This window comes from Psittacula echo, assembly GCF_963264785.1.
Source record: "Psittacula echo genome assembly, chromosome: 9".
In the NCBI taxonomy this organism is placed as follows: Eukaryota; Metazoa; Chordata; class Aves; order Psittaciformes; family Psittacidae; genus Psittacula; species Psittacula echo.
The window spans coordinates 8,342,879-8,368,291 of record NC_137745.1 but is presented as its reverse complement, the minus strand read 5'-3'; the positions used below and the strand labels follow the sequence as shown (position 1 = coordinate 8,368,291).

The following is a 25,413-nucleotide window of genomic DNA, read 5'->3' as shown; positions in this document are numbered from 1 at the left end:
GATGTGTAGAGGAGACCCTGCCTTTGAACATCCAGCCCAGAACGGGCAACCTGGGTGCCAGGAGGAGCTGTGCTTCAGTGCCAGTCACCTCCGAAGCAGCTCGAACCCCTTCATAGGCTGCCAGTATCTCTTTCTCAGTTGGGGTATAGCTGGCCTCAGATCCTTTGTATCCCCGACTCCAAAAGCCGAGGGGTCGACCTCGAGTCTCCCCTGGAGCTTTCTGCCAGAGGCTCCAGGTAGGACCATTCTCCCCAGCTGCGGTGTACAGTACGTTTTTTACATTTGGCCCATTCCGGACTGGTCCAAGGGCTACTGCATGAACTATCTCACGTTTAATTTGCTCAAAGGCTTGTTGTTGCTCAGGGCCCCATTTAAAATCGTTCTTCTTCCGGGTTACATGATAGAGAGGGCTTACAATCGAACTGTAATTCGGGATGTGCATTCTCCAGAACCCCACAGCACCCAAGAAAGCTTGTGTTTCTTTCTTATTAGTTGGTGGAGACATTGCTATTATTTTGTTGATCACATCTGTAGGGATCTGGCGACGTCCATCTTGCCATTTTATTCCCAAAAATTGAATCTCCTGTGCAGGTCCCTTGACCTTACTCCGTTTTATGGCAAAACCAGCTTTCAGCAGGATTTGGATTATTTTCCTCCCTTTCTCAAAGACTTCTTCCGCTGTATCACCCCACACAATAATGTCATCAATGTACTGCAGGTGTTCTGGAGCTTGCCCCTGTTCCAGTGCATTCTGGATCAGTCCATGGCAGATGGTAGGGCTGTGTTTCCACCCCTGGGGCAGTCGGTTCCAAGTGTACTGGACGCCCCTCCAAGTAAAAGCAAACTGTGGCCTGCATTCTGCTGCCAAAGGAATTGAGAAGAATGCATTGGCAATATCAATCGTGGCATACCACTTGGCTGCCTTTGACTCCAGTTCATACTGAAGTTCTAGCATGTCCGGTACAGCAGCACTCAATGGTGGTGTGACTTCATTCAGGCCACGATAGTCTACTGTTAGTCTCCACTCTCCATTAGACTTTCGCACTGGCCATATGGGGCTATTAAAGGGTGAGCGGGTCCTGCTGATCACTCCCTGACTCCCCAGATGTGGCTGTGTGCCCTCATGTGAGGCAGGACCTCTGCAGCAGTGCACCGAGAGGGAGGGAAGGAGAGGGGCCCTCTGTATGCTCGTGCTTTGCTTTCTGTCTGCGTGACCTGCTGGAAGGTGATGGAGGTGTGGGTCCCTTCCTGGGCTGGGGCTACCCTTGTGCTTTGAGCTGCTGCGAGCTCTGTCTGCCCTCCGAGCGCTCCGCCCGCTCCTCCCGCCGCCTCGCTCCGACCGCGCAACACCCCGAAGCCACAGCCATGGATGATGATATTGCCGCACTCGTTGTTGACAATGGTTCCGGTATGTGCAAGGCCGGTTTCGCCGGGGATGTATGTATGTAGCCATCCAGGCTGTGTTGTCCCTGTATGCCTCTGGTCGTACCACTGGTATTGTGATGGACTCTGGTGATGGTGTTACCCACACTGTGCCCATCTACGAAGGTTATGCCCTCCCCCATGCTATCCTCCGTCTGGATCTGGCTGGCCGTGACCTGACGGACTACCTCATGAAGATCCTGACAGAGAGAGGCTATAGCTTCACCACCACAGCCGAGAGGGAAATCGTGCGTGACGTCAAGGAGAAGCTGTGCTATGTTGCTCTGGATTTCGAGCAGGAGATGGCCACAGCTGCCTCTAGCTCTTCTCTGGAGAAGAGCTACGAACTCCCTGATGGCCAGGTTATCACCATTGGCAATGAGAGGTTCAGGTGCCCTGAGGCCCTCTTCCAGCCATCTTTCTTGGGTATGGAGTCCTGTGGTATCCATGAAACTACCTTCAACTCTATCATGAAGTGTGATGTGGATATCCGTAAGGATCTGTATGCCAACACAGTGCTGTCTGGTGGTACCACAATGTACCCTGGCATTGCTGACAGGATGCAGAAGGAGATCACAGCCCTGGCACCCAGCACAATGAAAATCAAGATCATTGCCCCACGTTGGGCGCCAAAAGAACTGTCGTGGTTTAAGCCCAAGCTGTAAATCAGAACCACGCAGTCTACTGCCCCCCCCCCCAAACCACCTTTCTTCCCTCCGCTTCTGGAGGGACGGGGAGGAGAATCAAAAGAATGCAGCTCCCACGGGTTGAGATAAGAACAGTTTAATAACTAAGGTATAACACAAATCACCACTGCCGCCACCACCAATAACAACGACAAGAGAAATAACAAGGGAAGAGAATACGATACCGCCCGCCGGAAAAGACAGCCCGCCCGACCAGGGGACGTGCCCTTCCGGGTAGCTCCCAGTTCCATCCCTTGGCATGACGTGCTGTGGTATGGAACACCTCCTTGGCCAGTCTGGGTCAGGTGTCCTGTCCCCGCTTCCTCCCGGCCCCTCCTCCTCCCTGGCAGAGCATGAGACTCACAAAATCCTTGGTCAGTCTAAACATCGGTGTTATCAGGTTTTTTTGTTCCCAAGCCAAAAGTCAAAAACACAGTGCTGCAACAGCTACTAAGAAGGAAAAAAAAAAAACAAAAAACTGACTGCCACTGCTGAACCCAGGACAAGCGGGAAGGTCCTTTCCTTACAACCACTTTCCCTATATAATTTGATTGGGGAAGTAGCATTATTTTTAATCTGTCAATTGTTTCTGTTAACTTTGTTACACCTTTTGCCTGTATTGAATAGGTGGTGGTTTAGGATAAGCTGTGATTGATGTGTAAGGATATTAGTTTGTACATTTGCTACAGAAGCACGTGGTTTCGGACCAAGCTGGAAATATCTCACATCTGGCCTTTTATATGTGTAAATATATACATATATATATGTGCATATATATATACACACTTTTCTGTATAAAGTTCAGAGAAGACACAGCATACAGCCTGCATACCATGAGTCCCTTCCCCATTTTCTTCCTTAGCCTCCCCTAGTCATGAAATAATCTTAAGTAGCATTTTGCAAAGGGTAGTATGACTTGCAAGAGCTTGTTTTATCTTTGAAGATGAGAGCAATTGACAAGCTGATACTCTGAATACATCAGCAGTTGTGAAGTATGATCATAAAAGGCTGTGATTGTTATTTTCTTTTTGGTAGATAATCTCTACCTAAAGTGGTAAGAGCAGTTTTTGAAGCAGAGGATGTTCTGACATTTTGTTAATCCGCTATTTCATATTTGAGAAAGTGCTGTGAATTTAAAATATGTTTATCTACTTTTCTTCAAATATTTTCAGTTTAAGAGAAGTAAAATATTTCAACACATTTATGAATATGAAATGTGTCTTTTTAACCCTGCTGGATTCGGTTGGGAGATATAACCTGACTTCCTGCATCACAGTATATTTTAGATGAGGCTCTAACCCTTGGGCATGTCATCAAGAAAAACATTTGGTGAGAATCATGTTCAAGTTAGTTCCAGAAGTTAGCTGTGCTCATATTTTAAGTGATTTTTGTTTAATTAAGAAGAACCTGAAGTTGACAGTTTTACCTCTATGTGGTGTATACTCTACCCTGTTTTACAGTTAAAATCATTGTTTCTTGCATCATTATGAAGGGGAACATTTTTCTTGCACCTCCCCTGGGCTTAGTTGGACTGCTCACCTGAGTAAGATAAATAAGGCCAAACTTCAGGCTGTAAAATATATTTATTATTCTAAATGCTTAAGAACAGCCCCAGGTTATTTGCAGAAAGAAGAAAGAAAGGCAGCCATGTAAAATGTACTGTATAAATAGTTAATGATATAAAGTCATTGTGAAGATTCACCGTTACTGCATTGTGCTTCCATCTACTCCCTGCCAAGTTTTATCCGTCTGTTCCTCCTGTTATTCATCTGTGTATTTTAGTAGCAGCTTTCCTAATCTTCATGTATGTGAGTATTGTGCTCCACTGAAGATTGTCATCATATTCCCGATACTGTGCATATCCAACACCCCCTTTTACACAGGTTTTTGTTTTAGCTCAGTAAATGTTCAGTGTGGTTGATATTCTTATTGGCCTTTCCATGTCTTACATTCAATATAATACAGCCTTTGTTTTGGATAGGTTGGAATAAAAGTGGAACAAAAGAGACCTGAGGCTGATTACTGCAAATTTAGGTATCTTAGAAAAAACTGTGCTTATAAAATGTTTTTCCCTATAAATACAGACTTATGTCTCATGCCATAAAGTAGTCTGCCATTTAAATATGGTGATTAACTTATGCTATAAATAACTTATTTTTATCTTTTGAATGACTTTTGTAGTTGAAGTATATATGCAGATAGTATTTACTTGGTTGTTTCTTTGATCCATAAAGTAGCTAAGTTAGATGCTTAAAGATGCTTTTGTACTGAGAAGTTATTTTCCAACTTTGAGATGAATAAATGTTATGTGTTTTCATATTTTATGTTGTGGGTTTCCAAGATGAGACTCCTGTGTCTTTTGAGTGTACTCAGCTTTGTGTCTCAATTTTCATGCTATAGCTTCTGATTTATGGCTTTTATTTTACATCGAGTTTTTGATGTTTAGTATCCTGTAAATAGTGTTATGTGTGCCCTTCCTTAGACTGTACTAAGCATTCTTTCAGAAGCTCTAGGCTGATGAAGAAACAAAATAAACCAGTCGAGTTTAATACTAGAGAGAGATTTTTAATAGCTAAGGTTCAGAGGTAATTTAACAGGAGCTGCGTATCACTGAAGATACCTATGTGATGTGATACTTGTCAATTGTGCAGAAAGGAATGCGATTAGTGCTGTTAACAGCAGGTAGGGCAATGTTAATTATAATGTTCTCTTGTCTCTCTATGAATTGTTTTAGCTATTTAGATCACTCTTCTTATGCATGTTATTAGGTAAATTACACCACAAGAGACTTTCTGAGAGTTAACCGTGACCCTTATTTACACAGATGTAATTTATACTGCCTCAACTGCAAGTTCTGAATTGACCTGAGAATGAGAAGGTTGGAATGGAAGAGGTGGCAGATGCGTGAACAAAAAATTTTGCCTTTCAAAGTTGCCCTTTTCTGTAGTGACACTTCACTAAAATCTGGCAGTATTTTCTGCAGTATAAAGTAGTAATGTACTATAGCATTCATTCCAGCAGTTCCCTTTTCTAGTTTTTAAACCAGGGGGACAGTATTAAATGGCCCTGTGCAGGAACTGAGAAGTAGATTTTCTGATGTGGTAGAACAACTTGCTGACCTTAAGTTAATGAAATATTAACCAGTTCTTAACAGCTGTCAGGATGACAGAGCATCTGTTTTTGCGGATTCATACAAGGGGCCATTAGGATGGTGCTTGGGTCACATATTTGTCATTTAAATAGCAGATTAGCTGAACCTACCACCTCTCAGCTGAGCCGTGGTTAAGAAGCTGGTGTACAGATACGGTTGTCTGCTGCTGGCAAGTTCAACACAGATCTGATTCACAGTCCTGCTCATCCGAAGCTGGGAATTTGCTGACTGGTGGCACTGTGCATAAAGAATGAGAACATTTGAGGTATTGAAGAGGGACTTTTCATGAGGGACTGTAGTGATAGGAAAAGGGGTGATGGGTTTAAACTGATACAGGGGAAGTTCAGGTTAGATATAAGGCAAAAGTTCTTTACTGTGAGGATGGAGCAGGGTGCCCAAAGAAGTGGTAAATGCTCCATATCTGGCAGCGTTCAAGGCCAGATTGGACAGAGCCTTGGGCAACATGGTCTAGTGTGAGGCGTCCCTGCCCATGGCAGGGGAGTTGGATCTGGATGATCTTAAGGTCCTTCCCAACCCAGACTGTTCAAAGCTGCACATTCTTCTTCACACAGTTGCTGCTCATTCCAGTTTTACCTAGAAAAATTCCCTTTATCTGTGAGTAATTGAGCAAGCTCCAAGTTCCACGGTTTGATAAGACTGCTCAGGCATTGTGATATTCAGACTATTCAATAAAATATCTAGAATCCAAGTTCCGAGCATAGTACCTATCTATAAAGTCCCTACAGAGCTCATCTTGCAGTGAGCCAAAATGAAATAGCTTTGCTGATTTCAACATCATACTAAGATGCATCTTTTCCTGTAAATACTGACTGCCAAACCAGAAGCTAATACCTCTCTATTGCTTTTACATTCATTTTTCTAAGCTAATTTAATGTTACAAAACCTGAAAAACACAAAGTCTAGCTGTAATGTTTGTTGTTATATCTTTGTTGGTGAGGTAGTTAATGGGCCTTAAGACAGAAATGCTAAGCTGTTAGAACTGGTGAGTAGATGTTTGTATTCTCTCAAAGGAGTAGGAAAGGTCTACACGGGACAAGCTATTGTGTGAGGAATGCATATAGGCTTCTAAATAACCAGTGCAGCACTACTAATAATGGAGATTTGTGCCATGTGCCTAGTGTATGTAGCATTCTATGATTCACGTGGCTAGTATATGTAAGTGTATTTAGTGCTCTCTGTATTTTAAACAAGTAAAAAGTGCCTTATTGGATGTTAGAATTAGGTTGTCTTATGTATCTTGACTTCTCTTTGCAAGTTCTAAAAAGGTAATCACGTATCTTAAAGAGACTCACAGTTTGTGTTCCTTAGATTTAAACTCATCAGTGCTTGGCCTCGCTACAGACTGGTTGTAATTATACAGAATTTGGTATGCTATCCAGCAAACTGTTCTGAACAAAAATCCTGTGTGACAGATCAGTGCTGAGTTGATTCGAATGAAATGCTTGGGCAAAGCCGTTAAAGCCTTTCCAGGTTCACAGAAAAAGAGAGATTAGAAAGACTGAAGCAGCCAAGGAAAGCACTGGAAAGCCTGCAGTAGGCAGGAGCTTCTTGTGTTTGTAAGTGAACATTTGTGAGGCCGTGTGTCCTCAGCATTCCTCTGAGGTTCAAGAGCAGCACAGCAGTTTGTAAGATCTGCTTTCTTCAAGGATTTAATAAGAATTTATGCAAGCAACACAAAACATTTTCATTCCATGAGTACCAGTAATGTCTGGAGGTGTTGGGTAACTTCGTTTCTGCCAGTATCAGTGATTTATTCTGAAATGTAAGTTGTGACTGTAATAGAAAAAATATATTCAATAGTTTTGGTCCCATGGGGTTAAAATGTGTATTTAATAGCAAGAATAATAATAATTAGCATATTAGAACACACAATAGTTCTTATTTGATGATTAACTGTTATCAAATAAGATGACGGATAGAATTATGACCTAATGAAAGATGTCTGAGGGGCTCACTGACTATATGGTGGGCATGGGAAACTTCAAAACTTTCAAGTTGCAAGGTTTATCTTGGAGAATTATGTGCAAACATGAAATGGAATATGATTAATTTTGTTTTGGAAGTAATGGCTTTCTCTGGTGACTCAAGATTGTTCTTGAAGGTAGTATATCTTTAGGCTCGGGCAAATATAGCATCTGAGATTTGCACAGTTGTTCTGTGATTTCACTTATCTTTTATTAGTACCATGTAACACTGAGTAAAATCAGGAGCTTTTCTGCTGTCTAGTGTTTTTCACTGTAACTGTGTAGCCCTGTAGTATGGTGCTATTGCTAGCAGCAGGTCGTAAGCTTTGTATGGTTTTGAGAGCCTCAGGATTGGGTCTTCTCAAACTTTTCTTAACCTGTTTTGATTTACTTGGTTTAGCTGTAACAGCATGTTTTCTAACTGACCAGGTATCTGTGGCTAATTTGTTCTACTTTGATGTCACTATGGCTTTACAACTAATTTAATGATGCAGTATAGAGGAATACAGACCTGGCGTAATAGGCTTAGAGAAGTGAAGTCGTATGGTGTGGTGTAGCATGGTACAGTTACGGGTTGATGAGCACCAAAGCACAGGCTTGATGCTAGAGATCCCAAAGTTGTGAATAACTCGCTGATAGTTAAAGAAATGCAGACCACAAGCAGGATAAAACAGTTCTGGTGTTAGCAAGGGGAACGAGAAACTGGTATCTAATATCTGTAAAAAGCACTGTATATAAGTAAATTTAGATGACCATGGGCCATTAAGAAATGAGCAAATTTTAAATCAGGATCCTAGAGTGAGGAAGAAGAAATCATAAGAAGTAACATCATATTTTTCCCAACAAAGGACTCCAGGTAGTGATGACTTGCCTGTAACAGCCCTAGACCAGAATGCAGATGTCAGTCTTAGGACCGAGAAGAGCACTGGAAGGATGAGCGTACCACCAGGAACAGTGGTAGAAATTAGGAAATAGTTGTATGACCATTTGAACCACCTTATTATTGAAAGTTTCACGTATAGGTATTCTTTCTTTTTCTGTAACAAACCTGGAATATTGTTTTAATTAGTTTAAGATTATTGTTATACTTCAGATAATATTCTTGGCTTTATATGTATCTAAATATACAATCCATGCTTTCTCTTTTCCCATAAACAAGATTTTGGGTGTAACATTGATAGCAGCATCGGTTTGCGCAAACACCTAACAAGTATGACTGCTGCTTCCCTGAAGCTCAGTTTCTGTAAGTCTAGATGGTTTGTGAGGTGGGTGCGCTTCTCTGCAGGGGGACAAGATCTGGGGTTTTTAAACACATCTCTCCCTTCTCTTGTTATGAAACCACAGTCAGTACACTGAGAGCGTTCCCCATTTGAAAATACTTTTTTACAAGAACAAAAAGACATTTTCTTGTGTATGTAAAGAAAGAAAAATAGGCGTATATGCGTGAGTGAAGGATCTTAAATAAAACATTGTCCTTTTTCTACTTCAGTTCAACTGGGAAAATCAATTTTTGGTTCTTCAACTGCAAAGAAAGATCAAAAGGAAAAACTGACAATCTAAACAAAGGGCAAGGTGATGTGGGCTGCTTGCACTCCTGTTCCCTGGTGTGCTTCATACAGGCACTTTTCCAAGCAGAATATATTTACAGAAGAACCAAGGGTATTTTTTTCCCCCTTGAATCAATGATGTTAGGAGTAAAAGTGACCTGAATATAAAAGTGAAAAAATACTACTTTATATTAATTTTGTGGAGTTCTTTGGTGCTAATGTAGGCAGCAGTTCTCTGATGTGTCAGGTTCCTTGTTGCAGAATACTTACATTTTAAAGCATTATCATTGATTTTACTTTGCTAGAACTGGCCAAAAAATACTCAGTCCCATGTACAGTTGGAGAACTTTTTTCTTGCTTCATTGCCTTGCCAAATATGTATTTGAATCTTTGTGTAAAAACTAATTTCAGTCACTGTGGGTGAAAACTTTATGGAGATTGTCTTTTCTGCTGTCTATTGCATCATATTTTTACCTTCAGTAAATAACATGATTTATTCTTATAGGCTCATATTTACAAGAGGGGAGATTTAAGTGTCAGCAGGAAAAGCAGGAGGGAGGAGTGTGAAAATTCTCTTTAAAATACACAAAGAACAAACCACCTCAGACTGAAAAAGCTTGGAAGAACCTTTTATGAAGAATATTCATTACCTTCTGCATAAATGTAAAAAGTTGGAAGTAGTTACAAAAGTATTTTACTTCAGTGTATTTCCACTTTTTAGACAGACGTATTGCATAGACATCACTTTCGTAACCATATTAAGTGTTAATTCAGTGGAAACTTTAATAAATAAGCAGGCTGTGTCTCAGTTGGGGTGTGTCGTTGCAGGCACATATTTGTGTGCATGTTTTTTATCAATATGTTTGTGTCTTTACCCATGCAGACAGAATGCATTTACATTTGGGACTCTCTACTTTGGCATGGTAGAGATGCAAATAACTATCTACAGAATGCTCATTTCAAATACAGATGGTCTGAAGTTTCAAACCCAGCAACTGTAGCTGGCAGCTCTGGCATATTTTGGGGTCTGGTGCTCTCAGGGAAGGATACTCTGCACAATAGCGTTTGAAAAGCACAACCTTTAGAAAATGCTTCCAAATGATTGATTCAAAGTACTACTGATTTATAAAGATTCCATAAAGGCCTGTGATTTTTTTGATCAAGACTTCCTCAAGTGCTGAGAAGCTCCAAGACCTCCTCCTTCAAATCAGGGGTGTCCCATGAAAGCTTTGAAAGCAAATCCACTGATTTTTAGGTCTTAAATTTGGGCGCTTGTGTAATAGCTTTGCAAGGCTGATGTCAGTAGTACATAAGCAATAAAAATCTGGCTGTGTGTTTGATCTTTGTGGATTTTGAGCCACTTCAAACTACTTGTAGCTTGCTTAGTGTGGAGTTAAATCTTAGCTTCTGATGAGAAATAGTTCTCTGAGTTAGGTGAGTGATAAGAAGTCACGTAGAAAAATGTGTAGTAATGGAATGTGCCTGATTTTTCTCACTTTGGTCATTTGCAAGTTTTTCTTTCTTTGTCTGTTCACTTGATTGTGTAACAGGATAGTTCCTGGGAGGTATGAACAGAAATCTGCCAACCCTGTCTGTGCAGTCTGCGATGTCATGGAAGTAGTGCTGTGATACTTTATCACTTCGCTTCTTAGTAGTAAAGCTCTCTGCTGAAAGTAATGCAAGCCTAATTTTCAATTTTATGTGCTCCCTTGTTTTTCCTTACGTAAGGCTAGGACAGTTGAGAACTTTATGAAAAGTTTATTGCACAGAGCACACATGACTAATATGGGTGGCCAAGGTCAGAGCCTCAGATGACTTGTTCTCCCTATCAACACCTTTTCTGCACTGCTGGCTGACGCTTTCCTCTAGAGCTGCACTGTACAGGGCTATGAAACAGCCCTCTCCTAGGGGAAATTACTTTATTTCGCAACATGGTTCTGGTTCATCACTGATATCCTTTCCTTGCTACCAGGTCCCTTGTCCCTCTGCAGTTGTCAATGTGTTTGTAACCTAAGAAAATGCTTTACCCTGGGGGTGGTGGACCTTGATGCTTTGTTCTGTCTTCTGATTTGGTGTTTTGGGGTACCGTACAGGCTGCCTTGAAGGGTGGCGCGTTTCATTTTACACAGGCCATTGTTCTATGACATATGAGGGTTTTGTTTAAATCAGTTTGCTTTCCACTCATGTTCCCTATGCTGAAAACCCAGGAAGTTGTAGGTATTTCAGTTTTGCTGCAGGTTTCAAGTGAGTGAGACTAACCATCAATTTACTTGCCGCTGCTTAAAAATTCCTTTAGCAAATGCAGACTTGGTTCTGCAAAAGTCAGCTGAGATAATGTCAGAAAAGCAGGTTGGTGTTAGTCAATTGAAAGAAAAAACATGATTGGAGATGTTCAGCCTCAGATCAGCGGTAATGAAAGAAAATTATTGTGTATGTTATCTGATTTCGTCTCTCATGTATCCGGTATGTTTGGCTTTAAAACTCTAGTCCAGAGGCTGTGCATCTGATTTACTTTGAAGAAAAATCTATTGATTTCAGAACAGCCATGTTTGTGATGAGTTTGAAAAACAGGCTTCCCTTGCGGAACAATAGGAATTTGTATATACAAAGAAGAAGAAAATAATGGATTTTTGGCACTTTCTTTTTTAGCACAAAGAAAATAAGGAATGGTTTAGATTCAGGGCACGCACTAGAGAGAACGTTTCTTGGGGGTTGGAAATTGGAAAACTGAGTATGGTTAATAATTACTTTCATATCCTTAAATGAAATCAGTGATTGCTTTTAGAAATGTCACTGTGGGATAAATGACCAAAGTGACATTTGGTCATACATCAATACATACAACTTTAATGGCAGTGTTTTGTCAGTAATTTAGCAGGTAAAATGCGTTTTTTTTCAGTATTTATTGGGAGTTAAAACATCAATGAGGTTTATAATGTCACTGATGTACAGAGTAACCTTTGTCCTCCTTTTAGATAACATTTGGGCTTTTTAAGGTATACCCATTTTTATTTCTTTCTGTGGAATTACTAGAAGTCAGCCACTGGGATTGTCTTGCTCTTTTATGCTTGGGACTATATTTAGAACCAGAAGTGATTCTGGCTTTGCTCTATAAGCAGATAACACTCTACCCCAGCTAGATAACTCATTATAGTACAACTCTTATGAGAGACATACAAAGGTGTATATCCAGGGTCAATGAGAACATAAATTCAGGTCTTACAACAACTTTGTAGGATGCACACTTTCCCATGGTTTTATTGGATAGGTAAAACTTGAACTAGAAAACACAGTTGTTTGTGTAGCCATGATCAGCTAATTAGTTAGATGCCTCTTAAGAAAAGTTCTTCAGGAAATACTTAAATCTGTGTCCTGTTAATTGAGGAAAGTGTGCACTTACGGGAAGTTACTTAGAAAATTGTTCCTTTTTCAGACCATGTATTTTTCTCTAGCAAAATATGGCATTTTAGTGTAAAAACCAAGAGCAATTTTAGGAGTAATTCTAAAGGCAAAATGTTTATGACTATCTTTGAGGTAGTGTATCCTGCTAAATGTTTGTAACTCTTCTCTTACAAGGAAGCTTCTACCAGAACTGTTTTGCACCCAGGTTGCTGCCAAATACTGTCTACTATTGCATGTCATGTCCTAACTTTGAATCATGTAGACCATGAGGCAGGTTCCTGAAAATCTAAAGCAAATGCTAGCATGAAGTGCTCAATGGAATACCAGAGAAAGAAAACGCAAGCAGTGGATTGAGTTGACTCACCCCCTAATGCAGATGTATGCTTGATTGCGCCAACTAAACACATGTATTTATATATTTATATGTATTAAGTATCTCCTTCCAGGATGAAAGATCCCAGTGCCAGGACTCACTTTCTTGTGTCTCTGACAATGTACCAACAAGGTTGGTGATTTAAACCAGATGGACTTTAATACAGGATTTCAGGTATTCACTGTAATGGAAAGATCTGCACATCGCTCACTAACAGGGAAGGTTTTTAGAACAGGAGCACCCTATTTCTGACACTGTGACATACATCTGTATGGATTTGACACTGCCCCTTTATGACTGAGCTGTAAGATACAAGAGTCACTACATCTGTTTGGCTTGCTGCAGGTTGATGATATATGTTAGACCTACTTACTTACCGTATGCTGTGGAAGTGTAGATTTTGGGCAAAGATTGTTACAGTGGGAAATGATGTTGAGCATTCTGTTCTCTTTTAACAGCTAAATTTGTAAGTGCATATATGTATGTACTTTATATTATCTTGTAATATGAATCTTAATAGTCAGACCTGTGCAGTCCTTGAGTATGTATCCTTCTTGCTAAACTTCTAGGTTATATTAGTGCTAGCTGAGGTTCCACTGAATATTTCTGTATCTACTTATGCAAACAGCAATCAAATTGAGCTCTTTTTTAAATAGTACAAGAGGGCATTTTTCCCCGATTTTGTCCCGTCACTCAATGTAGTTTTTATTATCTGTAACTTAAGGCCTGTGTGTTCCATGTTAAGTTTTTAGATGGATGAAATCTTCATGCTGGTAGATCTGCATATATGTGTGTGTGTTTAGAAGTAGCACATAGATGTTAGGGGGAGAAAATATTTCTGTGACTATGAATTCGAAAGTATGTTAGATTTTCTTCTCTTTGGCTTGTCTTCAATAAAGCCTCAAAATATCTTCCCACAAAAGGTGAGTTTGACAAAATCACCCTCTTTGCGAATTGATGGGACCATGCTGTACAGTATTTTTGTATGCAACAATTCTGGAGGTTTAAATATAGGTGCATTTTGAAAGGGATACAGTCCCCATGACTTGAAATGTCACCACTAGACATTTGATGCCTAAGCTTCGAATTTATTTTCTTCCTAATGCTTTTTGTTTAGTAAAATCTCTTGTTAGTATTATCCCCAGGCAACGTGCAGATGATAAGAATCATTTATAGCTTGAGTGAATGTGCTGACATCTGACTGTACTAGAGCTGAATCTCGCTTTTCAGGTACCCACGGCCAGCATGTGCTCTGCACATCTGGATTCTCATGCTAGACAATAAAATACCTCTGCCCATGAGCTTGACTTCCAGTAGCAGGCAGCAGTAAAAGCTTTTATCCAAAGTGCTTCTAAGGAAAATTCTCCCCTCATGTATGTATGTTTTATTCCAGAAAACATCCAGTGAGGCAGGTAGCCTTGTTATTTTCATTTTACAGTAAGAGACTTTGTTATCTAACTTCAGGGTGGGATTTCCAGATCTAACTGCTCTACTGTCCGCACATACGCAAGGCATAATATGGGGCAGGATGGAAGAGGGTGGCTGTTTGGGGCAGCAGCTAAAGATTTGTTTATTTGGAGTAGACTGGTTTCTCAGTTGAAGTTCCACGCCTGTGTTGGATAGTGGGAATTCTTACTCACTGAAAAATGACAAGGTCACACAGTAAGTTGAGTTCCCAGATCCCAGTCCGGTCTGTGACACATGAATGTAATTTCTCTGACTGGCAGAGCTCTGCAAGTGCTTATGGCTGGGTAGGGACAAACCAGTTAACAAATCAGTGCAGAAAGTAAAGACTGTCAGATTCATGGCACAAACTGTGCCACACAGATCTTCATACAAAGATCCAGTTTTAGAATAATGATGATCTTTGAAGCCTACACTGAGATTGATTGTAACATCCAGGGGCTAACATGCACCAGAAATGTGTGAATGGGGAAAAGGCTGAGGAAGTGTTTGGATCTTCTGGACATCTGCAGACATTCCAGCACTTGATTTGCTTTGTGTCATTGCAACCGTATGTATTTTTGTCGGTTTCTTCTAGTGCCTAAAGATTAGAAAATAACTTTTAATTGTTATTTATGAAGCACCATATGGCTCTCTGTAATTTTGGCTTCTCACGGAATGAGGAAAATGAAATTAATTGGAAATCACACTCTGAATTCTATTATTAAGTTAATAGAGCTAACAGCTTGTCCAGTGTCCTCACACAGAGTGTGTTGTAGCTGCGTATAATAATAATAATAATAATCAAGTCTTATAAATCCACAGAGAAAACTAAGGGGCAAAGAGAGGCCGAGACTGGTAAAGAAGGTGCGTGCATTGGTACATGGTCATGAATCATTCAGCTAACAAGCTACTGGTTAAAATCAAGGATGCAGCATGTTTTTTGACAACTGCTTTACAGTGTGATCTAAGTAATAAATATTTCCTTCTAGGTTCACGAATTAAAGGCTCATCTCAGGGAATAAAAGGCTCTTGACCCATTATATACTTACATCTTTCTCCATAATGCTAAGCAAGTAGAAACTTGTTTGGCCTAACCAAATAAGTCATTGCAAACATGTATCTTTTTAGTGGCTTGTGTTCAATGAGTAGTGATAACAATTGAAACCTTAAGGGTTTTTTTCTCTTAACCTCTCCTAATATGCAGTGAGTCTTCAGAGCTGAATCTGTGCAGTTTGCATTCTCTTGCTTCTACCAGACAGTCAGAATTGAAAATTTCTAATACAATGGTGTTAAAAAGAAGAAATCACAAAGATGAAAGACTGCAGAAATTACCCAGCCATGAAAAGCACAGTGGGACTGGGCTTTTTTTTTTTGCGTGTTATCTGGAACATTCCCTAAATTGCCTTTCTGCAGTGTTTTTGAAAAGTGTCTGCAGATGGTGTGATATTAAGAAAAATATCACAGAACAAAAAAGAAATCTGGAGAAAACTATCTAAAGGAAGTTATTTTTCTTCGAGGGCTAATTAATATTGGCAGGGATGCATTGTTAGGAGTGCATTCTGAATGGGTTTATGAATATCTTGGCATGCCACAGGCATGTGAAAGAGTTGTATAGGTTGGTTAACTTTATGAAGCTGTTAAAGAATGTTGTTCAGGTAATAAAGATTTAATGCTTTTCTAAGCAGATTTTTTTTAGCTTTCAGTCTCAATTCACCAGTGGATCATTGATCAGTGAGATGTTCTTTTAATGGAATAATTAAGTCTGAAATATTGAATTAAATATTAACATTCTTATAATGGGTCTCCTTTTAACCTTTTTCCAGTATTAGATTACTTTGGCAGTTGCTTCTATCTCAACGATGTGATGAGTAAACAAAAACAAGAGGGGATGATAGTACATCCTCTCCCTTGTTAGTTGTGCTTACTGTATTACTGGTATTATCTGACAGTAAGTTATATACAGTTGTTCTTATCACAGATGAAACTTCCTCTGCCTACAGTAGTTAATATTTACCGGTTGCCTGAGGGCTAAAATACTTCTTTTTGTACTGCTTAATGCAGTAGGGTTTTTTATGAATTGAAAAGCTACATACCGTGAAAACTAACATCAGTAATCCTTAGGATTTTAAGCAAACTGTGTAGGAAAATATATGCAGGAATAAATATGCTTCTTATTCTGGTTGCAGTGTTCCTATGTTCTAAATAGATATTTCTGCATGTATTTTTGTATCCCTTTTTCTCTTGTCATCTCTAAACCTTAATGTGGTGAGCTTCCTCTGTCTGTTTCAAACTTGGATAACTCTGTTTCCTAGATCTAGAGCTCTAGAAATGAATGAGCTTTTGCCCAGAAGTCTCCAATTAGTTAACCTCCACTTGACAGGAATGAAATGTCAGAACCAATTCAGATACTTGTTTTCTTGGTTTTTCTTTTCACTCTGGGCAAAATTCATTGCTACTGTGGATGGTCAGAGCTGTACCTATTCATCACTTAAGTTCCACTTACATCTGCAACAGAACTTAAATGTCACACAGCCCTGCGCGTGTTCACTGCCGGGCATCTCTGTTACCAGATTTTACTTCTCTCTCTGGATTTTACACCTGCTATCAGATGTCTGTTTGAAGCCCTGCTGGGAAAAGATTGTTTCTTTAAAATGAGGTAGTGTTTATTTTTATTGTGGAGTCTGTTATTCTTTTCTTCTTCAGATACAAAATACCTCAGTAAATGAGACAACACTTGAGTGGTAAATATTGGGGTCTTAAAAATGCCCTCTTTTAACTATGGAATTCCTGTCTGTAAGTAGTTCTTACGAATGTGCAGAAGGTAAGAGGGGGTGTTGTTGGGTTTTTGTTGGTTGTTTTTTTGGGGGGTAGGGGTTGTTTTGGTTTTGGTATGGGGCAGGAGGTAGCACATCAGTGTCAGTTTTTCCTCTTGCTTCAAAATCAAGGCCAGGAATCAAGTGCATATGTAGAACAGCAGCTCCAAAGAAATCCTTTCCAACTTTCTGTCTTCAGCACTACTGAGGCGGACATAAATTCTTGTATGTGATCATTTTCCCATCCAGATGTTTCCCAGGCGTGATTTTCTTCAGAGGCTCAATAAATTATCTCAGCAATACAGTAAAAACTCCGTACTTATTTCCACCACGTAAAGTGGATAATGAGCTGGAATACTGGAGGACATTTCAGTACTCCTAGGCTTGATTCAGATCAAAATACTACAAGATTTGCTGTTCTTTTGCATGTTTGGGTGTGGATTGATTTAATTATGGTCTGAGCATCTAAAAATGTGTGGTATCTAATACAGCTCTAAACAGTGAAACAAAAACTAAGGGATATAAGGCTAAGAGGTAGAGCAGAATTGTTCAATGGTAGCTGTCTCTGGGAGGGAAATGTTAATTTTGCAAAAAATGTAAATTTTCTGCTAAGATCTCTTCAGTATTTTATCACTTTGGGTGAAAATGCAAACTGTGGAAGAGCTTTAGGATTGGAGCTTCATTAAGAAATTCTTCATGAAGCATGTCAAAGCGCTGCTCAGGGAAATATTTATGCATGCACTCAAACGCCAAGCTGACATTAGTGTGTGCTTAAAGTATAGCAGATAAAAATACCTGTTGGATGAAAACATCAGTATTGTGTCTCTGTAAGTTATTGTAAAGAGGAGTTGGACTTGATGACCTTAAAGGTCTTTTCCAGCCTAGCCGATTCTATGATGTGATGTCAAGTACCATGGAAGCAGAGGGATCTCCTGATTCTGAGTGGTGCATGCACATGTTACGCTACCAGGTCATTTTGTCCTGGTGTTTGCAAGGCAGTAAGAGATGATGAAATCCTTTGAAGGGCCTTAGTCCTGCCCTAGAGTTGGCAAACTTGCAGAAAATGGATCTAAAGCTGTTGTACCTTCAGATGCCTCCCTTTTCACACGTGTCCTGTTTCTTGTGCTTGTGAAGGCTGTCGATTGTGTGCCCGGCCACCCCTGTGTGATGTGCTCCAAATTTCTTTTATCTTTGTCTACTGTTTTAAAGCTTATTTTTAAAAGGATCTTGCCAGGCATAGCCGGCCTGTGTGTAAAGACTATGCTTGGCAAAGAACTAATTATCAAGTCTGTACTTGAATGGAGTTCACGTGCCACACATACTTCATTATGGATTTGTTAACACTTCTTAAGCAATGGTTGTAATGTTGCAGTTGTCTTCACTGCTTTATAACATGTGAACTCCCTGGTTTCTTGCTGCTGTTTCTTGTTTTGTGCTCCATGTTTAAAAATACCTTGTACTACAACTGTTTTATGCTTAAAAGTGAATTATGAAAAAACTAATGTATGTTTCTCAGTTATTGTATTTTCTACACTACAGATTTCTCAAAACTATCTCTGCAATTCGATAATGGATAAAAGAATTAGAATCAGTCAGAGAAGACTTTGTGTCTTTTGTGCCTTACACATAATCACAAAGAATGAAATTCTGAAAGCATTCCAGGAAAAAAGGTGTGCGCATTGTTGCAGCTGGGGGTGAGAACAGTGTTTGTTCTTAATGACTGCGTGACTTAAACACTGCATTTAGATTCCATAAAGCCTGTTTCTGAATTGCATTAAGACAGATGGAATCTTGGAATCATAGAATAGCTAGGGTTGGAAAGGACCTTAAGATCATCCAGTTCCAACCCCCCTGCCATGGGCAGGGACACCTCACACTAGACCATGTCACTCAAGGCTCTGTCCAGCCTGGCCTTGAACCCTGCCAGGGCTGGAACATTTACCATTAAAATATGTTTTACTTAAAATTGCAGGGTATTTTGGCAAGGAAAACTTGAAATCGCTGTAAGCTTTGTAAAAGGAAAGATGCAAAGAAAACTGTCAGTATAGTTGTTTCACTATAGCTATTTTTGAATGACAGTGGTTTTAGAAAGCAAGTCTTGTGATGTATAAATGTATTTTATACTTACAAGGAAAATGATCTACAAAACCACATGATTTTACGTGTCCAAATTTCTCAGCATGTAATAGATTATCCTGAGAGGCTTCCATGGTGATGTCAAGTAATAGGGATCACAAGTAATGCACAAGGACAAGTATTCTTTCCTTGCCTTTTCAGTCTCTTAAAGTGAAACTATCAGAAGAACAGAGAAATAACATTGACTTGGGCATAATACAAAGAATATTAGAAAGTCTGAAAGTTACAAGAATGAAACTGGTGGGTATAGTGATAGAAGAACACTACCGGTTTGCATGAATTTTTCCATGTTGTTCGGTATTTACCACGCAACCTGGTGCAAGATGCTGGGTTGACATTGTGGGCTACAGGAAAAAGCCTTCTCTGTTTCACCCATGGAATGGATGTTCCCTGAGAGCTGCAGAAAAAGCTTTTGCTCTTGTCTACTTATCAGTAGACTTTGTTGCTCTCCCACCAAATGAAGAACTTGTTCCTCTCCTGATTGAGTTTTCAGATGAGTTTACAAACAGGTGGGACCAACAGTAGTTTTTCTAAACCCTGTATCTATTACAGAAGAAATCTACGTAAAAAAAAATGAGAACTCAACTCACAAAAGAAAATGTTAAAGGCTGGAAAACAGCAGAAATAAGTATCCTATGGAGACACGCATATACAGTGAGCAGTTTTAATGTGAGAACTATTTATTTTGGGATCCCTGCCTTAATGTGCATATTTTTCCATGCCTTTCCATTTCTGCTGCTGGATCTGCCGAGGCTCCACTTCCTGTATAAGTAATTTATCAGGTTTAACTTAAATGTAGGGCATGTGAATACTTGATTACTTTCACTCTGAGAAGGTTTAAGAGCGCAATATTAAGAGTGAGCTTTAACTTAGCTGATTTTATCTAGCTTTAAAATTTTTATCACTTGTGAAGTGTGTAGTAATGGTTATGAAAGCAATTAATAACAGTACTGACAGAATCCAGAAACTGACTAATTTATCCTTATAGACTTTAATGAGGCTTATAATCTAGCAATAAATATACAATATATTCAAAAGTACGGAGTTATAAAAAGGATGATTTATTTAACTTTAATTCTAAACCAGTCTCAAAACCAAAAGTTGTAGAAAGTAGGCTTGTAAGAACATAATTCTTTTTTGCTGTTGCAGAGCAGAAGAATAAAAATACCAGAGGAAGAGTTCAAATTAAAAAGGGGGAAAACAATTGTTTAACTTCATTCTAAAGACCTCTAAGCACACTAATAGTAGTAGATGTGGGAAGTATCTTGTGGATGGCTTCTTTTCCCCCCTCAATCTGCTTACTTGGCAGAGCGTGGGAATTGTCTCAGGCGCTGCATCTCCAGAGCTCTTGGAGGATGGGTAGCAGTGGAAGTGGTAGCAATACTTGCTCCTTGGGAAAAGCTGTCTCAGATTTTAGAGCAAGTTTGTGTAAAGAGACCCATATATGAAAAGTTATTACAGCAACTTTAAGATTCAGTCTTCAATTTGGGAATTAGGTTTTATTACAATTTTTTATTATTGCATTACGTTTATTATAATCTTCCTTATACCTTGTGTTCTTGTTTCTTGTGCTGAAGTAAGTATGCTGAGTGTCTCTGGACAGGAGTATTGTTAAAAAGTAATAAGCACCTGACAGGATCTTGCCTTACAGTATAACAGGATGGCTGAAATTGGCAAAATTAATTATAGCCAGTCTTTCCCAAAGGGAAGCTAGAAACTCAGGTGGTAGTGGTAGCTTAAAACAAGAAAAAAAAAGCAACAATAATAGAACAGGACAGATGAGACCACAGAAAGCAGGTTTCCTTAGTGGTGAATCAGCTAGAGGTGAAAAACCCCAAACCAACCCCATGTTGTGGAAGACAGTATCTGAGCAAAGGTGCAGTTGGAGAGATGTTATCTAGAACCCTTACAGGACACTTGGTACCTCAGTCCCTGCTGCCTTTGTGGGAATGGCTCTTGTGTGTTTACAGACTCTGTTTATGCTAATGTTTGGGTCAGGAAGGAGATGGGGCTTCTGTAAGACCTTGATTTGGCATGTCCTCAATTTGTCTTCATTGCACCGCTACCATGACACTGGGTTGCTTCTGTCTATTTTCCAATGTGTGCTAAGCTCGTTGCAAGAGAGTTCAGTGCATTTTCCAGAGATGCATTACTGCTGCTGCAGTACTTACAGTGCTGCCAGGGTTTGGAGTCAGACTTGTGCGATCAGTTACCTTACACTGGGGTTAAAATACGCTCATGTAATATGGAATCAGGTTCTGCATTTTTAAAAGAGGTGCAGATGCTAATTGATTTTCACAGGTCCCCTGCAGATGGAGAATCTGAACTGCTGAAAGTCTCAGGGTGAAACAGAAATGTCATTAGGGTTTAATGTGAGACCTCCCTTCCAGTCCCATGCTCTAATTCTGTAGTGTGGGAGGCCCTGCCAAAGTAGCCCTGGGTACCCTCTGACAGAAAATCTTTCGTTCATAAGCAGGCAAGAGCAAGTCCTATTACCGCGCCGTTTTACATTGACTGTTCTTTACAGTATTTTATTTCTGATAAGCCACAGCACATTTGAATGTAATTGTTAACATGCCTAATTTGCAATCACGCAGTCCTATCAATAATAATGGAAAGTTGTTCACAGGTAATAAATTGGCATGCCATATAACTAGCAGAGCTGTGGCTCTCAGTGTATTGTTCATGATCAAGAATTCAGTAGTTAAATATACACAGCAGTGGGCTGAGAACAAGCTGTTCATTTTTTGCTGCAAGCAGTACCAGTGGACCAGAGTAATCATAGCTCCCAAAAGCAGGACTGATTTTATTGATTTAAATAGGCTTTCATTATAGAACTGAGCCTATTACAATTGCAAGGAATATCAATGCCGTTTGTATTCACAGCACCGACCGAAGGGAAGGAGGTGGGTTGTTGAATCCAGTGTAGAGGATGCTTATCCCTCGGAGTGTTATATTTTGTCCTGCTGAAACATCTGAATTTACTTAGAAGTACTTAAAGCTTTTTTCCTATGTGGTCAGATTTAATTTGATTTTTAGAAATGTGGTTAGACCCAGCTACACTTGTGATATGTGAATCTCTCAGGACATCTCTGTGGAGTAAAGGTCTTGCTTGTTTATTGGCATCTGACTTAAGAGACAAGCTGTATTTTGCTCCCTTTTATTTAAGGGCTCCTGGAAATGTTCATGCCTCTTTGTTTTGTATATTAATTAAAAAAAGGACAAATACAAGATTCAGTGAATAAACTGTTAAGTCTGAGATATTAATATTCAAGTTATAATTAGTTAAGAACACATGCTGTTAGCAGAAATGCGTTATTAACCTGCATGGAGCAGTTTGTGGCTATTTGCTGCTAAATTAGTGACACTTAAAAGCAGTCTTTTTTGGTATTAGTTTGAATGGTAAGGAAAATGTTAAAACTGTCACAATAAAAAAATAATAGATGTATGCACATTTAAGCAGCAGTCTGCTGTGTTATTTGGGGAGTTTTATGGGGGTTGTTTCTGTATTTACACTGATGCTTGTCAGTCAGTGGACATACACTGAAGTTCATCAAAGCCTTAATTATCAAATTCAGTGCTGTTGAAAACATTACGCTATACTTTATGGTGGTGTAAAGACGGGTTTCTTGTGCTAGGTTCTCTTCAGATCAGTATTTATAAGTACACAGCCCTGCTTAACCATTTTTCCAGTGTTACCACAGGAGTTTGGAAGGGTGCTAATGGAAATTAGTTACAGCTTTTTGTTTTTAATGGGTGTAATCCTGACTTTACTTACTGTTCTTAAGAATGTTAACACTTATTATTATTAGAGCCTCCAAGTGAAGGTGGTTACTTCAAATATTGCAGCTAAACCCACATTTTTCTTTTGGGGTAGTCTTTCATAACATAATTTGGCAATTCAGGCAGGAGATAACAAAAACTGTGTCAGCATCTCTAGAAACTGGCTCTCTAAATAAAACAGTGACACTAAGTAATCAGCTTGGTAAGTACTGAATAACCAGTCCCAGTTACTGTATTATGAGCTCTGGCTGGTTTACTTCATTTTACAGAGCTTAGCCAAGTAACTATTGAATTAGATTGCTTCCTGTTGGTTTCCCCAAGGGCAAGAAGAACCTGCTGTAGTGTGCTCTGCTGAGCTGCTGCATCGATTAGTTCTTCACGTCTAATCTTTACGTGGTTATGCTTGCTTTTTAGTGTGTTTGTTTATGATTTTGATGGCTGTTTTTCATAAGTTATTCTTACTGCCTTGATAGTTCTCTAGTGGATTATAAAAATGTACACAGTAATTGCTCTCCCTACCTTCATTTGTCGTAGTCAAATGGAGATAATCAGCACTCCTGTAGTGTGTTGGTTAGGAGTGAGGGTAATGATCACTCACAGAGTTGATATCAGGTATCACTGACAATCAAAACTCACTTCATCGGGAGGTTGGCACCTCAAATCCATGTAATTAAATGCTTCCAGCATCTATTAACAATACTATATTAGATTATTTTTTGCAGTAGCCATTGTGATTTGAACAGTTTGTTTCTGCAGGTTGGAAAGTGATTTATAGTTTTAATTAATCTTAATATTTTTTGTGCTTAGGAAACATTTGATATCAAATTTTGTTGCATTTAAATTTCCTTGTTATCTGCCTTGCAGTGGCATGAATAATAGGGAGCCCTGAACATGAATATGTTGGAATGCATGAAGTATTTTCAAGGAGAGCGCTTTTAAGGTTCAGAATGATATATGTCAAATGTTACTGAATGGGTAAACACATGAAGGGATTTTGCATTGAGAAGCTTGGAAATCACACATCTCTTAGTACAGTGCCTCCAATAGCTATGTTAAAAATGCATTCCCATCTTAATACAGGAAATAGGATATTTATGGCGTAGTATTTATTGTATCCCAAGATCCAACTTTTTTTCTAGTTGCTGAAATTTATTATACTGGAACTTTGAAATGGTGCTGCGTCAGAGCTGGTCTGCACCAAAAACTGCTGCACCTCCAAGCTTCTATTTAATTTAATAATCTGTAAAATGCTTTTTGTGTTATTCAAACCTAGATAGGCTGTGTTTGTCTGAGTGAAAAGTATCTGTATCCTCTGTGCCACTTTAACAGTAAATTTGTCCATTTAACAACAAATTCTCTTGTTTTCTTGCATACTTGCATGGAATATTGCAATTTAAGGCATGACCTAGTCAGACATCGCTGAAATCAGACTTTAGAAAAGATGAATAATGGCAGCCTTTTCTAAGCATTCTTAATGAAGTCCTAATATGAGGATCTCAGGCTTCACAAAATACCTGGCAGTATTGTAATAAATGTGCAAAGTGACAGTACTCAATATTCATAAACATCTTGCAGGCACCTGACAAGTTTTTATGGTTCAAGAAGCTGCCACAGTCCATGGAGCTGCAGAGATAAGGAGTGATGGTTTTGTTTAGTTGTTTTTTCTTTTCCCCTTCACCCCCCTGTTTGTAAGGATGTCAGAATTGTTTCTGCTTCCAGTGTAGGTCTTGGTACAATTGCTTTTGTCAGTGTGTCTTGCTGCACTTTTCTGTTACTGAGATACTGTTACACTCCAACTGGCAAAAATTCAGGTGATGCCTCAAACAGATGAACGTGTTTTCACAGCTACTTGCTCTTGCTCTACACTTACCTGCCCTTTGGGGATAGGGATTTCTTCTTTTAGGACCACATTGCGAGGTTTGCTTACATGTGTTCAGAGGAAGGAATGTAATTATTTTCATTGAATCATTTGTTTGTTGTGCATTCAAGACAAAATATGCTCTGATTCATTGTCCTGGGCTCAGCAGCAGCAGTCATTTTTCTCCTTCTCAGTAGCTGGTGCAGTGCTGTATTTTTGACTTTCAGCCTGGGAACAGCGCTGATAACACCGATGTTTTCAGTTGCTGCTCAGTAATGTTTACTCTGACCAAGGACTTTGTGAGTCTCATGCTCTGCCAGGGAGGAGGGGAAGCCGGGAGGAAGCAGAGACAGGACACCTGACCCAAACTAGCCAAGGAGGTATTCCATACCACAGCATGTCATGCCCAGGATGTAAACTGGGGGCAGTTACCTGGAAGGGCGAGATCACTGCTTCTTTGCAGGGTTGCTTTATAAAAATGGTGAATTGACTTTTGTTTTATTGCTCACAAGTTACAACCAACTTCTTGTTATTTTAAAGAGTCTAACCTGGAAATGCGTTTTAAAGTTACACTAACAAGCTCGATAAGTGATGCACGATAGAATAACAAGGTGTTTTTTGTCTTGCAGAGGCAAAGGAAATTGTTCTGAAGGCACAGATTCTGGCTGGAGGGAGAGGAAAAGGTATTTTCAATAGTGGATTGAAAGGAGGAGTGCATCTAACCAAAGAGTAAGTCTTTAAAATTGAAAAAGCATAAATAATTCCGTTGTAGTATTTAGGCTGTTTACAATAACCACGTGACTGTTCTTTT

The 25,413-nt window shown here is 39.4% G+C and overlaps 1 protein-coding gene and 1 pseudogene across 2 annotated transcripts in view; both read left to right on the top strand.

The window, feature by feature from the left end:
• SUCLG2 (succinate-CoA ligase GDP-forming subunit beta) overlaps nt 1-25,413 on the top strand; it is a gene marked incomplete at both ends in the record, with an annotated part of 128,560 nt that overhangs the window by 38,102 nt on the left and 65,045 nt on the right. Inside the window, one exon of the mRNA XM_080625486.1 lies at nt 25,232-25,331. Within this exon, the coding sequence (XP_080481612.1) occupies nt 25,232-25,331 (100 nt within the window). The remainder of the gene's footprint in view (nt 1-25,231; nt 25,332-25,413) is intronic.
• Nucleotides 1,440-2,087, top strand: LOC308225061 (actin, cytoplasmic 2 pseudogene; annotated as a pseudogene). The gene has a single exon. The product of its transcript is annotated as an actin, cytoplasmic 2 pseudogene (transcript).